Source organism: Pristiophorus japonicus, chromosome 6 (genome assembly GCF_044704955.1).
Source record: "Pristiophorus japonicus isolate sPriJap1 chromosome 6, sPriJap1.hap1, whole genome shotgun sequence".
NCBI lineage: Eukaryota > Metazoa > Chordata > Chondrichthyes > Pristiophoridae > Pristiophorus > Pristiophorus japonicus.
In genome coordinates this window covers 255451456-255468073 of record NC_091982.1, presented here as the reverse complement: position 1 = coordinate 255468073, position 16618 = coordinate 255451456, and the positions used below count along the sequence as shown (strand labels likewise).

At 42.0% G+C, this 16618-nt stretch overlaps 1 protein-coding gene across 3 annotated transcripts in view; it reads right to left on the bottom strand.

The window, feature by feature from the left end:
• rasa2 (RAS p21 protein activator 2) overlaps positions 1 to 16618 on the bottom strand; it is a 238845-nt gene that overhangs the window by 198670 nt on the left and 23557 nt on the right. For all 3 annotated transcript variants that reach the window (XM_070883864.1, XM_070883865.1, XM_070883866.1), the window contains exon 2: positions 6777 to 6894. In XM_070883864.1, coding sequence (XP_070739965.1) covers positions 6777 to 6894 — 118 coding nt within the window. The remainder of the gene's footprint in view (positions 1 to 6776; positions 6895 to 16618) is intronic.

The following is a 16618-nucleotide window of genomic DNA, read 5'->3' as shown; positions in this document are numbered from 1 at the left end:
TCCTTTCTATCCACTATATCTAGGCCCCTCATAATTTTATACACCCCAATGAGGTCTCACCTCAGCCTCCTCTGTTCCAATGAAAACAAATCCAGCCTATCTAATCTGTTCTCATAGCTTAGATTCTCCACTCCCGGCAACATCCTCGTAAATCTCCTCTGTACCCTCTCCAATGCAATCATGTTCTTCCTGTAATGCGGTGACCAGAACAGCTGTTAGCTGTGGCCTAACCAGTGTTTTATACAGTTCAAGTATAACCTCCCTGCTTTTGTATTCTATGCCTCGGCTAATAAAGGCAAGCATTCCATATGCCTTCTTAACCACCTTATCTATCTGGCCTGCTACTTTCAGGGATCTGTGGACATGCACCCCAAGGTCACTTCTCAGTATCCTACTATTTAAATGTGTATTCCCTTTCCTTGTTAGCCCTCCCCCCAAACGCATTACCTCACACTTCTCTGGATTAAATTCCATTTGCCACTGTTCTGCCCACCTGACCAGTTGATTGATATCTTCCTCCAGTCCGCAGCTTTCTTCTTCATCAACCACACAGTCGATTTTTACATAGAAACATAGAAAATAGATGCAGGAATAGGCCATTCGGCCCTTTGAGCCTGCACCGCCATTCGATAAGATCATGGCTGATCATTCCCTCAGTACCCCTTTCCTGCTTTCTCTCCATACCCCTTGATCCCCTTAACCATAAGGGCCATATCTAACTCCCTCTTGAATATATCCAATGAACTGGCATCAACAACTCTGCGGCAGGGAATTCCACAGGTTAACAACTCTGAGTGAAGAAGTTTCTCCTCATCTCAGTCTTAAACAGCCTGCCCCTTATCCTAAGACTGTGTCCCCTGGTTCTGGACTTCCCCAACATCGGGAACATTCTTCCCGCATCGAGCCTGTCTAGTCCAGTCAGAATCTTGTATGTTTCTATGAGATCTCCTCTCATCCTTCTAAACTCCAGTGAATAAAGGCCCAGTTAATCCAGTCTCTTCTCATATGTCATTCCAGCCATCCCTGGAATCAGTCTGGTGAACCTTCACTGCACTCCCTCAATAGCCAGAACGTCCTTCCTCAGATTAGGAGACCAAAACTGAACACAATATTCCAGGTGGGGCCTCACTGAGGCCCTGTACAACTGCAGCAAGACTTCCCTGCTCCTATACTCAAATCCCCTTGCTATGAAGGCCAACATACCATTTGCCTTCTTCACCGCCTGCTGTACCTGCATGCCAACTTTCAATGACTGATGAACCATGATACCCAGGTCTCGCTGCACCTCCCCTTTTCCTAATCTTCCACCATTCAGGTAATACTCTGCCTTCGTGTTTTTGCCCCCAAAGTGGATAACCTCACATTTATCCACATTATACTGCATCTGCCATCCATTTGCCCACTCGCCTAACCTGTCCAAGTCACCCTGCAGCCTCTTAGTATCCTCCTCACAGATCACACCGCCACCAAGTTTAGTGTCATCTGCAAACTTCTTGATCATACCCCCTATATTCAAGTCTAGATCATTGATGTATATCACAAAAAGCAAAGGACCTAGTACCGAGCCCTGCGGAACCCCACTGGAAACATCCATCAACCATTACCCTTTGCTTCCTGCCTCTGAGCCAATTTTGACTCCAACTTGTCACTTTGCCCTGGATTCCATGGGCTTTTACTTTCGGGAGGGAATTTGAGAGCTTAGAGCCGAGGCAGCTGAAAACATGGTCACCAATGGTGGGTCGATTAAAATAGAGACCAGAATTGGAGGAGTGAAGAGATCTGAGGGTTGTAGGGCTGAAGGAGATTACAGACATGGGGAGGGGCTTGAAGACAAGGATGAGAATTTTTAAATCGAGTGTTGTCAGACCAGAAGCCAATGTGGGTCAGTGAGCAATGGGTGAACGGTGAACTGGATTTGGTGCGAGTTAGGATACGGGCTGCCGAGCTTTGGATGATCACAGACTGTCCAAGAAATAATTTTCCACAGCTCAAAATCTTAGTGGTGGGGATAACACAAATGCTAGAAATCGGAGAAGAAATTGAAACTGCAAGTCAATCAGTAAAGAGAGAAAGATTTCTTCTTGTTCTTGGCATCAAATGAAAGGTCACATCGAAAAGATTAACGTCTTTCACATGGTAAGCAAGCTGCTATGCCTTTACAACACTTAGTGCTTTAATTTCCATTAATTTTAGCCAATAATTAAGCATGTGCAAACTATTCCTTTCTATCCAATTCCACAAAAGGTAGATGTATACCTTCCTAATTGGATGCATTATAAATTAACCTTTTCGCTTTAATGCACTTTTTATATCTGATTCATATATGTTTCCAAGCACATTCAGTGTTGCTTTGAGCAATGATTCAACATTAATGTATTACAGGCTATAGCCTATAATTAAAACCCGACATTACACATTGTCTCTATCTGTTCCTGCAATATTGTACTCACAATCAAGGTTAGGGCATGATTACATAAATACCTGGTGTGTTAGCTCTAAGGGGACATTTAGAACAAAAATAGTATTTGTTTCCAAGCAATATAACTGAGCTATGGGATAGCTTCAGGTATCAAGGTCCGCCTCATCCAGCAAATTCAGCACAATACATTTAATTGGGCAAGTTTGGTATATTATTCGGACAAACATAGTTTAGAGACTCTCCTACTCCTCGACCCCCTTTCCTCATATACACAACACACACAGGAGGGGATACAGGCCTGCCTATTCTGACCCACCGAAATTCATTGCTCAAGAGACTGTAAATCGAAATCTTTTGAGGATATAAAAGGTTGAGCATGAATGCAATAGGAGAGATGTGCCATTACTAATCTCTATATAAAATTAGGCCCCTATTTGTATATTCCATAACCAATTTTTAAAAATTATTGCACATGTTGACTAACATATGAGCATGAAGTATCATTTCCACTTTGCTGCATACAGATTATTTCATATTAGGCCTTTAGGCAAGATTATGCCCTGTAAATTTCCAATTTAAAAACATCTACAAAATTAGAAATATATGGACCTATATATTGTAAAAAGAGTTAAATTATTCAAGCTGCATGCATCATTCTGACCCCGAGCACAGATATTAAAATACATCCACAGGTTGAATATACACTCGGCCAAAAAGGCAGTGTTTTAGCACCATAGAGATAAAAATTTACAGCGCAGAAGGAGTCCACGACGTCCGACACAGAGCCCTCGGTCAGCAGCCCTGAAGGTTACATATAAACCTATGAACAATGAACAATGGCGGAAAGGTAAAGAGCACCCAGCCCAACCAGTCCGCCCACACAACTGCGACGCCCCTTACACTGAAACATTCTGCACTCCACCCCAACCGGAGCCGTGTGATCTCCTGGGAGAGGCAAACACCAGATAAAAACCCAGGCTAATTTGGGGGGGGGGGGGGGGAAATTTGGGAAAATTCCTCTCCGACCCATCCAGGCGATTGAAACTAGACCAGGAGATCACCCTGGCCGTATTCTATTTCCTGCAGTACTTATCATATCTGTGCCGGCCAACAAGAGCTTATCCAGTCTAATCCCAATTACCAGCTCTAGATCCATAACCCTGCAGGTTACTGCACTTTAAGTGCCCATCCAACCATCGTTTAAATGCGGTGAGGGTTTCTGCATCCACCACTCTTTCAGGCAGGGAGTTCAAGATCCCCACAACCCTCTGCTTAAAGAAACTCCCCCTCAAATTCCCTCTAAACCTTCCACCAATCACCTTAAAACTATGCCCCCTCATAATAGACCCCTCCACCAACGGAAATAGACCCTTACTATCCACTATATCCAGGCCCCTCAATATTTTGTACACCTCAATGAAATCTCCTCCCAACCTCCTCTGTTCCAATGAGAACAAACCCAGCCTATCCAATCTGCCCTCATAACTAACATTCTCCATCTCAGGCAGCATCCGAGTAAATCTCCTCAGCACCCTCTCTAGTGCAATCACTTCCTTCCTATAATACGCCGACCAGAAATGCACGCAGTACTCCAGCTGTGGCCTAACCACAGTATTATACAATTTAAGTATAACCTCCCTGCTCTTATAATCTATGCCTCGGTTAATAAAGGCAAGCATTCCGTATGCCTTCTTAACCACCATATGCACCTGGCCTGCTACTTTCAGGGATCTGTGGACAAGCACTCCAAGGTCCCTTTGTTCATCTACACTATTAAGTGGCCTACCCCTTAATGTGTATACCCTTTCCTTATTAGCCCTCCCAAAGTGCATTACCTCACACTTCTCTGAATTAAATTCCATTTGCTCTGAATTAAATTCCATGTAATCCCTATAGAATTAAAAGAGCAAACATAATGGAGTGCAAAAGCTTCCTGTCTCTTCACTTTGGACTTTCTTCAGCTGTTTTTTTCATGCATGTACACCCTTTTCCTCTACTGTGATCATTTTTTTTTTCATTTTTCCCTTCTTCTGCTGGGGATTGAGAGGTAGAGGGAAAGGATGGAAAGAGAGTGATAGTTAGAAGGGGGTGGGATAAGAAATCCATAAAGACTACATTTAAAAATAAATCACTGGGTTTCCCTGTGTTTTGCTCACTTTTCCTGCTGCATTAAATTGCAGATGTTCGACACTAGTTCACTAGTTTTACAAAATGAAGCATACTAAAGTTCCTAAATGGTTGTTCTCAGGGTTCACTATTTGATAAGGAGGGGGGTGGGGGGGGGGCAAGGAAGAGAAGTGCTACAGTGGGAGGTGATTACTGTAACTCAAGACAACTATTAAATGAAGCAAGTGCAACTCTAATATACCTGTGCATAAAATATACTGAAATCCATCAAAAGAAAGGATCTATGGGCCCAAAATTTGCTCCAGAGCTAAGTGTTTTTGGAGCTAACTTAATTTTGCAAGTATCGCCAATGGTATAACGCCGTCCTTAATAGATAACGGCCATTTTTTTTTAAAGTACCGTTTTTCTGATGTCACTCGGGGTCAAACCCACCCATAACGCTATTTTTGCAAGTTTCGCCAACAAGGATTTTTTTTTTTATAATGACAGCACTAAGGACCACTTTTTAAAACCTTACCAAGTCGGAGTTCAATCGAAATCTGTGTTAACGGGAGCTTAGGATTGATTTGTTGCGTTGATCCGTATTTATTATGTTCCTATTGAATGTAGTGATGCAATATTACCTTTGAATTACTTAAAATAACTCTTTTATAATGATTTTTAGGACTTTAATATCTACTGTGATAAAACACTCGGCGGGCCATTTGGCCAGGGATAGGGGCGGCCGCGGCTGGCCATTTGCAAGCAGTTGGCAGAGTCCAGTGGCTCGGACGGGGAGCTCACATTTTCAGCATCAAACACTCCCAGGGCAGGTACAGCACAGGTTAGCTACAGAGTAAAGCTCCCTCTACACAATTATATAAAAGCAGCCCTCAGCCCACATTTCCTTCCTCCCATGCTCGGGAACCAAAGAGAGACAGATCCTTCCCTCTCATTGTGCCATGTGTTACCCTGGACACCTAAATGTTTGGGCATGCACAGAACGGGCCTCACTCTTTCAGTGCAAAAAATTAGCTCCATCCTCAAAACCTCTGAAAAATAATTTTGGCACAACATAGGACTTTTTTTTGGTGAACTAAAAAAAACTGCCATTAATCTAAAATAACACCAACATGGAATTTTGGGCCGTATATCTTTTGAGGATTGCACAGGAATTTAAAGCCATTTACAAATTATCCTAAATCGCGGCTGGGGGAAATGTCATATTAATCAATGGTTAAAATTATTAAGCAGGCACTGACTAAATACAAACGATGTCCTGGAAATAAGACAACAAACGAGAGGGGAGTGGGTAATGTGATAAAAAAAGAAGCGCTAATTACCTCTCAGGTTTAGTTACTTTGAAAATCTCAACTCTTGTTATAAAAATGGATCGTACTGCTATAATTTTGGTCACCATAGCAACCCATTTTTATGGTTGCCGCTACATCTGTTTAAAAAAAGGCAAGTCCGCCTGAAGTGGCTTCGGCGATCTGCGAGTATGGCTCACAATAAGAGAGGAAAAGGAGAAAAAAAAAATTAGGCCACATGACCCAATAGATAGAAAGTAAAGCGGAAAGTTACCAAACGCAACTGTGCAAATTAATTCTATGTGGGTGATGTCCCCTTCACACTGGCTCCATTTTCAGCAGTGACACAAGTAGTGAGCAATGCTCATGGTGCCTGCTCATGTAGCTGTTAAGTTGGAGAAGGCGAAACTCCACACAGACACACTCAAAACGCACGTTTTTTTTAAAAAAAGAGTGCTTCTCACAAGTAGAGAGCCGATGTAAATGTGATGACTGGAAAAAATTATGGCGTTAGTTAACGCTTGTGAATCATCAAGCTGTAAATGGTGGCACTGCAGGCTGTTGGAAGGGTTGCTTCTAAGCCTTATTTTTTTTGGGGGGGGGGGGGCGGAAACGGGACTTTGCATTAGCTACTTTTAATACAGGAGCTAATTGAAGATCATGACAGTTTGCCCAACACTGATTTTCAGCATCAGGATGCATTTGCCAATTTTACAATGCCAAAATTCCAGCATAAAATCATAAATGCACATCATAGCATTGGCTAAAATGATTTTTTGGGGGTATTTGCTAATTTTTGCAAAGCATAATCATGACATGTTGCTTCTCACGTTCAGCTTTCTGTTCTCCAACATTGCTGTTTCCAGTCTTCCTAACACTGTAGGACTGAGCAGCTACATGTCACATCACCATCAGATCTGGAACCATGCTCCAGTGATTACCTTAAAGATTTGTCAACGACTTTTGTTCGAAAAACCTCCTCTTGGTCCAGCTTTATAGTACAGAAACAATCCCGCATCTTGTTTGGTCCATGGTATGGAGGTAGGTTCTTGGCTTCGCCTATTAAACAAAACAGCAATGTTTAAAATAGTTCATAGAAAATAATCAAATGTACAGCTTACCAGTAAAACACAAAACCATATCTCAATGGAACATAATCACATAAATGTAAACTTACACCTACATGTCTTAATACACTAAGAATTTAAAGAAAAACTAAAAGCTCCCCAGCAAGCAAAAGCACGCTGCAGTTCCCGACATAGCACGTTCTCAACTGGAACTACAATAACGAGGAAACACCTACACTTTACTCCAGGTCACATTGAGATTTCTTAATAAAGCAGCTGAAGATCTGGCATACTGTACAACAAATCTAAACGGTCATGTCACACTTCACATTGTCAAAATTATATCACTGTATTGCAATTCATGGAAACTTAAGCAACACTTACCACAATACAAAGTTATATTACAACACACAGTGGGCAAGGAAACCTTCTCATGACACAATTTAAAATAACCGAGTAATTCTGCAAAAACTATCAGTGAGTTCCTTAAGCCTCTATATTTCCTTCAAAAAATTATCAAAGGAAAAACTGAAAATCTATTTTATATGAAAGGCCTAATGAACTGGAAGAAACAACTCAGCTTATGAATAACAGAGGTGGGGCAAGAGGTTTATTGTGAAATCATTGAGTGAAGATCTTCGATTTCACTACACAGGAAATCTTCCCTCACAATCACTTCTGTTTATCACTTTCTACCTTAACTGCAATTAGCAGATGATGCCATATTGATCAGCAAAGGTCAAGAATGCTACCTTCATTTATTGAGGTTATACACTGAAATACCTGATTGGATGTTTTACAAAATCAGTGCTCAGAATATGCAGTATCCACAGTGGGTGCAAAAACATTTACACTTACTGCCACAACTGTATAAACACCAAGTCGCCTATGGAGAATGTTTCCTACTGTTGTCTAACAGCAATAATTGCTGCTATTTTTCCTTTTCTATGCTACTGCTGGTTTTCTGAACCTTCCCCTCACGCAGATAAAAGCAGCAGCTGGAAATTAGCTCACCAGCTGAGATGGGGTAAACTGAATGACAGTGCAGCTAAACGCTTTGACAGAGTATCTATACAATATCGATTTTGCTGCAACTGTTGCATTAATTGGTTTCAGTGTTGCTGCTAGCAGGAGAAGTCTGCCAGGAAGCACAGGTTTCACCAGAGACGAAACACCCACTCAACCAACCAGCATAGCAGCTTTAAAGCAGATCACTGCACTACGCTACACAGCACTTTAAACTAAGATGACGATTCTTCTCGTTAGATGAGATCCAATAGAAATGTTCAACATTACGAGAGTTTAAAAAGATAAATTGGGAAAATCTATTTCCACTGGTCAGTGAATTGGTAACTAAAGGTCATAAATTTATCATAATTAAAATGAGGGGAGAAGTCAGGTGTTTTTTTTAAATGCAGTGGGTTAAGACAATTGAATGCCATACTGTGTTAGAATCAAAATCCAGAATAGCTTTTAAAAAAGGGAAGTGAATAAATATTTAACCTTTCTTTTTAAAAAAGATACATGGGAAAAAGGCAGGACAAATGGGACCAAGCATATAGCTTTGAGCCAGCACAGGTATGATGAACTGACTGGCCTCCTTCTGTGTTGTAAATGATTCGTGGAATTAGACTTCGGTAGTCTTGCCATTCTGAATACAGGCAGGCTGACCCGAGCACAGCTCTACTGCTCCTCCGCATTAGGATTATTGCACCAGACATTACCTGGGGCAGTGACAGATGTCTACAGATTTTGATCATACTCAGATACAGCAACAGAAGAGAGAACGAATTATGTATGCATGTTTGGGGGGGGGAACCCACAAAAATATCTTTTACAGTAAAATTGAGGTACACCAAAATACAATTAAAGTTCATAACAATGAAGCAAATAGCTCCCATACATTTTTTTCTTAGACTGACAGACTGTCATTTAGTTAAATATTTATCCAGCTCAGCAGAACATTAGAAATGTAATAACAATCCAGGAGTACATCTTGGAACAAAAACATCAAACAAAAACTGATTTCTAAAAACATATTTGTAACACTGATTTCAAAACAGGTGGCTTTATATTTTTAGCTGAGTGGAGGCGTCAGTGTTTTCAGATTAATTTGCCATTTTCAAATCTGCAAGCGCTACATGCAAAATACTTAAGGGAACCCCCATGCATTTCGAGACTTTGGTGACTAACAACTATAAACTGTCTGGGTTGGGTGTTTCCAAATGACTAATAAGGAGTTATTAAACAGGAAAAGGGTTGGATGATTGGAATCCCTGGGTAGCAGTCACATTCATCAGAAAAATAAATCAATATGAAAATAATATAAAAGCAACTATCAGGAAATATGATCAATCACAATTCTGAAACTTCCATTTTCAGTTTGACTTCATTTCCAGTTAGTAGGGATATGTACCAATTCCCCCTCACCCTGGGAAGTAAAGCATAGTAAGCCCACTGGGAGGGCAAAAACTTGTAAGAAGAAAAGTTCGGTTTTACAGTTTCCATTTTATTTTAACACCAAGTCTTATCAGATATTTATAAAAACAAGGCAACAGGGGAAACATTGGGGGGAATCTTAACCCCCAAAAACAGGTGGGTTTGGGTCAGGTGAGATGTTAAAATGTAAAAACAAATCTGATTCCTGACCACAACCCGCCCACTTCTGGTTTTAACAGAGGCGGGGAGGGGGGAGGGGGGAGGGGGGGGGGGAACCAAACCGCTCCCAGGTGGTGCGTTGGCAATTTAAATATTATAATGAGGCTGCATGCCTCATATTTAACCACCATCGTAAATTTAACTCTGGCCGGCCATGTTTTCCGGGCATCAGGAAAAGGGAGGCGAGGACTGCTGGATCCATGAGGTAAGTGCCTTTCCACACCTGCTGGATCCAGTTTACCTGCTTCGTCCACCCCCTGCGATTGGACACGCCCCAGCCCCACACCCTTCCGATCTCCATGCACCCCTGACCCTACTTGATCTCTTCCACGAGGTCTCTGATCTCTTTCCTTCCCCACCCCCACTGCGGCCTGATGCTGAAGGCCTACCCGCCTGACAGCCAGCTGACCTCAAAGCAGCATCCCTGCTCATTCCCTGCCTCCGAGTTAATATCCAGCCCATTGAACGAGCAAGCTTCTCTAATAACACCCAACTTTTCTTTTTACAAGTGCTCATCCCCCTCAGAGGACAGTGACTCTTGCTGGATTATGGTTTCATTGCCAATTGCCGTCCTCTGGGACAAGTGGCAGGTTGATGGCTGGATAAATGGTGCAGGAGGGAAGGCTTCAGATTCCTGGAGCATTGGGACCAATTCTGGGGTTGGAGGGACCTGTATAAAAGGGACAAATTAGGGCATGTCATCATCACTGAGACCAATGCCTTTGCGGGGAGTGCTTTGCGGAGCGTTTAAACTAATTTGGCAAGGGGGGGGGGGGCATCAAGATAAAATATTAAGGCAGAAAAACAAGGTGTACAAAGGAAATCTTTCCCTTTTACTACTGAATAAGCCATTGGTTATGCACTATTCAGAATACTGTATGCAATTCTGGTCACCTTGCAATAGGAACAATTTTATTGCCCTCAAGTGAGTGAAGAGGCAAACAACATAAACGATTCCAGGTTCCAGATAAAACAAAATATTAAGAAAATTAGATTTGTTCTCTTGGAGAGGGCGGGGGAAGGAGGGAGATTCCAAAATGACCCACTTGCATGCAAATCAATCATTGTGGTGAAAGGTTCACATACCAGGGAGCATAAGTTGTTAAAAATTAGGAAGAGTAAGCAGTGCAGTCAGGTAACAGACTTTATGGAATAAGTTGTTACCAGGAAAGACCACTGAAGCAAACAGTATAAATGGATTCAAGAGCCAACTGGAAATATTTCTCACACAAATAGTGTTTATAGAACATGATGAGTAGGCAGATCAGTTGGGCTATCAAATGGAATATCCTACCTGCTAGGTAATCGTGATGTAGGATACATCCAAACAGGTTTTTGGCCAATATTTTGTGATGTTAGTAACAGATGTTTCTTCTCCAAAGGACATAATAAATTGAGCTTTATGAAACATTCTTGCGCAATCAATACAATAGCTCAAAAAACCTCTTGGCATCACATAAAACAAAATTGGAAAACAGATCACACTATCTGGAGGAGGATAAAAGAATGAATCAGAACTTCTTGATCCAAATGGAATTCCGACAGCTCTGCACGATAATGGACCCAATTTTCTGGAAGAGCACCAGACAACAAATTGCTTCCATTTTGCATGATTTACTAATGGAAGGTTCTCTGGAAGCCATTAACGTTTCTACCACAGAAGGAAGTCACACCAGCCAAATTAGGCTCAAGAGAAACCTGCTGGGTCCAGATGACATGTCTAACCCAATTATCGGAATAACGATTTTTTTGTGGTGTAGAGAGATTGGACAGACACTGCTCACCAGAAAGTCCAAGAACAATGACTGCTAAGGCAAGTCAGAATTGTTCCAGTCTGTGATTCGAGTTTGATGCATACTCTGGGGTTAGATGAGCCGCAAAAGCACATAAAACATTTTTTTCCTATGAGAAAAGGACTGGTTAGAGCTCTAGAGTGATATTTGGTTAAAAAAAAAATCAGTATTATACCAACTATCGGGTAACGAAGAGTCTTTAAAATCACTGCAATTACCTCAGTGAATTATCCACAAGGATGTATCCAAGCCTGACTTGGAGTCATCGTTTGTGCACAATCACTAGATGCTGAGCCCGCAGCATGATCAAATGGCTGTGGCACAAACAGTTAATCAGTAGAAAGTCCCATATTAATGCGAACAAGTCTGGGTTGCTAAATGTTGTTTTTTAAAATTAAGTTTATTTGAATCATAGCAGGAGTTTAGGGAAACACAAAAAGTGCATGAAAATAGCATAATAAACCAGTCTACCTTGGCAATCAAAAATAATTATTAGTCTATACATACCAAACTCCACAAGGACATTAGGAAACCAAATCTCCCTCAAGTCAAGCTGCTCAAATTTTGAGATCCTCAGCAAAAGCTCAACACCTAGGGGAAGTCCTTCTAGATTGACACACTAAGATGATCTTGGCCAGTCCTACCAGAAGCAATCATTGTTCAAAAAAAAAGGTACAAGCAAGCATTCAATGATGGGATGAATAACCTGTTTCTTTTCCAAATCCAAGCTTATCCAAGGTTGTGAAAGGCGCAATATAAATCCAAGTCTTGCTTTCTCTTTTTAAAAAAATTGCTTGGCCCACCTGAAAATTTAAGCTTTGGAGTGCCGTCTCCAATGTTTCCCCCTTCAAAGTTATCCAATTCCTTTTGAAAGTTACAATTGAATCTGCTTCCACCACCCCTTCAGACTGTGCATTCCAGATCATAGCAACATACTGCTTAAAAATAATTCTTCATGTCGCCTCTGGTTCTTTTGTCAATTACCTTAAAACTGGCCTCTGGTTACTGATCCTTCTGCCACTGGAAAAAGTTTCTCCTTTATCAAAATCTTTCATAATTTTAAATGAGTAAACACCTCTACCAAATCTCTTCTTAACCTTCTCTGCTCTAAGGAAAACAATCCCAGCTTCTCCAGTCTCTCCACATCCCTCATCCCTGGTACCATTCTGGTAGACCTCCAAGGCTGTGATATTGTTCCTCAAGTGTGGTGTGCAGAATTATCCACAATATTGCAACTGGTCCTAACCAGTGTTTTAAAGGTTTAGCATAAGCTCCTTGCTTTTGCACTCGATGGCTCCATTTATAAAGCCAAGGATTCCTGAAGCCACTTTAACAACCTTTTCAACTTCTCCTGCCACCTCCAAAGATTTGTGTATGTACACCCACAGGTCTCTATTTCTGTAACCCCTTTAAAATTGTAGCAGTCAGTTCATATGGTGTCTCCTTATTCTTCAAACCAAAATGAATCACTTTACACTTCTAACTTACAAACCATCTTGGATACAAGGACTGCAATATTCCCCAAAGAATAACCAAAGTGAAGCATGTGATCATAAATTCCTGACAACTAGAAGAGACTGAAAAGAAACAGAAGGGGGAAAAGACTTGGCCTCACCATCATCTCCGCCTCAAAATAGCCTTGGTTAAAAACCAGTACCAAAGGAGCAGCTAAATCGAGAGGGAGAAAAAAAGCACACCATCTTCTGTGGTTTTACTAACTAGCAATCTTGGTACTCCAGCACTTTTGTTTCCAGGAAATGGATTTACATAGTCTCCACCATAGCATAAGAACTTAACAGGAACAGGAGTGGGCTGTGTGGCCCCTCGAGCCTGCTCTGCCATTCAATAAGATCATGGCTGATCTGATCATGGACTCAGCTCCACTTCCCCACCCCTTATCCCTTTATCATTTAAGAAACTGTCTATTTCTATCTTAAATTTATTCAACGTCCCAGCTTCCACAGCTCTGAGGCAGCGAATTCCACAGATTTACAACTCTCTAAGAAATTTCTCCTCATCTCTGTTTTAAAGGGTTGTGAATCTGTGGAATTATCTGCCCAAGGAAGCAGTTGAAGCTAACTCATTGAATATATTCAAATCACAGATAGATAGATTTTTTAACCAATAAGAAAATTAAGGGTTACGGGGAGCGGGCGGGTAAGTGGAGCCGAGTCCACGGCCAGATCAGCCATGATCTTGTTGAATGGCGGAGCAGGTTCGAGGGGCTAGATGGCCTACTCCTGTTCCATGTTCTTATGTTCTTATTAATGTTGGGGAAATCCAGAACCAGGGGTCACAGTCCAAGGATAAGGGGTAAGCCATTTAGGACCGAGATGAGGAGAAACTTCTTCATCCAGAGAGTGGTGAACCTGTGGAATTCTCTACCACAGAAAGTTGTTGAGGCCAATTCACTAAATATATTCAAAAAGGAGTTATATGAAGTCCTTACTACTAGGGGGATCAAGGGGTATGGCGAGAAAGCAGGAATGGGGTACTGAAGTTGCATGTTCAGCCATGAACTCATTGAATGGTGGTGCAGGCTCGAAGGGCCGAATGGCCTATTCCTGCACCTATTTTCTATGTTTCTATGTTTCTAAATGGGCGGCCCCTTATTCTAAGGTTATGCCCTCTAGGTCTAGTCTCCCCCATCAGTGGAAATATCCTCTCTGCATCCACCTTGTCAAGCCCCCTCATAATCTTGTACGTTTCGATATATTCTGAATTCCAATGAGTAGAGGCCCAACCTACTCAACCTTTCCTCATAAGTCAATCCCCTCATCCCCGGAATCAACCTAGTGAACCTTCTCTGAACTGCCTCCAAAGCAAGTATATCCTTTCGTAAACATGGAACCCAAAACTGCACGCAGTATTCCAGGTGTAGCGTCACCAATACTTTATATAGCTGTAGCAAAACTTCCCTGCTTTTATACTCCATCCCCTTTGCAATAAAGGCCAAGATACCATTGGCCTTCCTGATCACTTGCTGTACCTCCATGCTATCCTTTTGTGTTTCATGCACAAGTACCCCCAGGTCCCGCTGTACTTTGGCACTTTGCAATCTTTCTCCATTTAAATAATAACTTGCTCTTCGATTTTTTTCTGCCAAAGTGCATCACTTTACATTTTCCAACATTATACTCCATCTACCAAATTTTTGCCAACTCACTTAGCTTGTCTATGTCCTTTTGCAGATTTTGTGTGTCCTCCTCACACATTGCTTTTCCTCTCATCTTTGTATCTTCAACAAACTTGGCTAAGTTACACTCAGTCCCTTCTTCCAAGTCATTAATATAGATTGTAAATAGTTGGGGTCCCAGCATTGGTCCCTGCGGCACCCCACTGGTTACTGATTGCCAACCAGAGAATGAACCATTTATCCCGACTCTCTGTTTTCTGTTAGTTATCCAATCCTCTATCCATGCTAATATATTATCCCCAACCCCGTGAACTTTTATCTTGTCCAGTAACCTTTTATGTGGCACCTTGTCAAATGCCTTCTGGAAGTCCAAATACACCACATCCACTGGTTCCCCTTTATCCACCCTGTTCGTTACATCCTCAAAGAACTCCAGCAAATTTGTCAAACATGACTGCCCCTTCATAAATCCATGCTGACTCTGCCTGACAGAATTTTGCTTCTCCAAATGTCCTGCTACTGCTTCTTTAATAATGGACTCCAACATTTTCCCAACCACATATTAGGCTAACTGGTCTATAGTTTCCTGCTTTTTGTCTGCCTCCTTTTTTAAATAGGGACCATTACATTTGCAGTTTTCTAATCTGCATGTGCCAGTACTTAGCAACACAGACTTTTTGGACAGCCCAGATTTTTCCAACAAAAGATTTTTCTTGGATGGCTAAATGGAAGAGATTCAGGTCGGTTAACAGAATTTCAATGGAGCTATGCTGTGATCTGGAGAGCAGAGTGGAGTCACTCAGTCACAATTAGCACAGAAGAAACTGCATCCATGCTAGCCTACACCAAGTGCCCCCACAGATAAATGACTGTGGGCTCAATTTTCCCGAGTGATCTGCACCATTTTTTTGGCCTAAATTAAAATATCCAAGTTTCCCCAAAGATTGTGTGCCAGTGTAACTCAGCTAGTTACGATTTTTTTAGGTTAGTTTTCTTTAGCGTCATAGAAGGCGTGACCTGATGTCTGCACCAGCTTTTCACATTTATGCAAGTTTGGCCAACTTACATTGTTCTTAGGATGGTATATGTGACCGCTCCCAAAAAATCTTCTGGGCACTTAAGAAAAAGCAGCGCATATAAAAAGAAAAAAAATCGGCACAGAAAGACACCATTGTTTTTAGGAGAAGTTTTGGAGGGAGTCAAGAACACATTAAATATGCATCACTAAGCTTAATTTTTTCAAATTTAAAATGCAGAAAATGGAAGTTTAATGCAATTCTTTAATTTTGAATCTTTTTCAAAGTGCCACACCACCACCGAACGTCTCCAAACCGGGCTCAAGGGTCGTCCGGCAGAATTGGTCCCTCACCCAACATGGGCTCGGCTTCAAAAGAAGCCCGGGGGGGGGGTGGGGATGGAAGCCGAACTGAAGGGATAAGAACCCTTATGCTATGCATGGGGGGCATGGGGTGGAGTGTTTGCTGAGCTCCCGTGTCCTAGCGAGGGAGCAATTCAGCCGGCCATCCCTCGAGCCCGGTGAGGAGATGTTCGGTCGGTGGTGGGGTAAGGTACTTTGAAAAAAATTTGAAGTTGAAGAATTGCATTAGACTTCGTTGGCCAAATGTCCTCATTTGAATGCCCAGCTTCCCGTTCTAAGCAAGCCTATTGCGCATGCACAGACCTGGTGTGGTCCATACTAGGGCGTCGACCTTGGGAAGAGAGAAACAAAGAAGCTTGTCCTGCTGTTTTGAGCTTCTTGCAAAGATACAATTTAATCATGGGGCAATAATGACAATGCCATACCTCGTGCAAGCCTTCTGCATGATGGTGCTGCAGAGGAGATGACTGATTCGACATCATCGCTTGAGGAACCTCAGAGCACATTGGATGATGGGTAGCAAGCCTTATCCACGTCGGGTATATCGAGACAGGCGTTCATACCTGCACCCGAGTGATGCAGTCTGTGCGAAAAGGCTGCATTTCCACAAAGAAGTTGTAACCGAGATCTGAGAGTTAGTAAAAGCAGACCTGCAACCTAGAAGCTTCAGGACTGCTTTGTCAGTTGAGGTGAAGGTTACAGCTGCACTTCCATTCTATGCATCTGGATCATTCCAGGTCACAACTGGGGA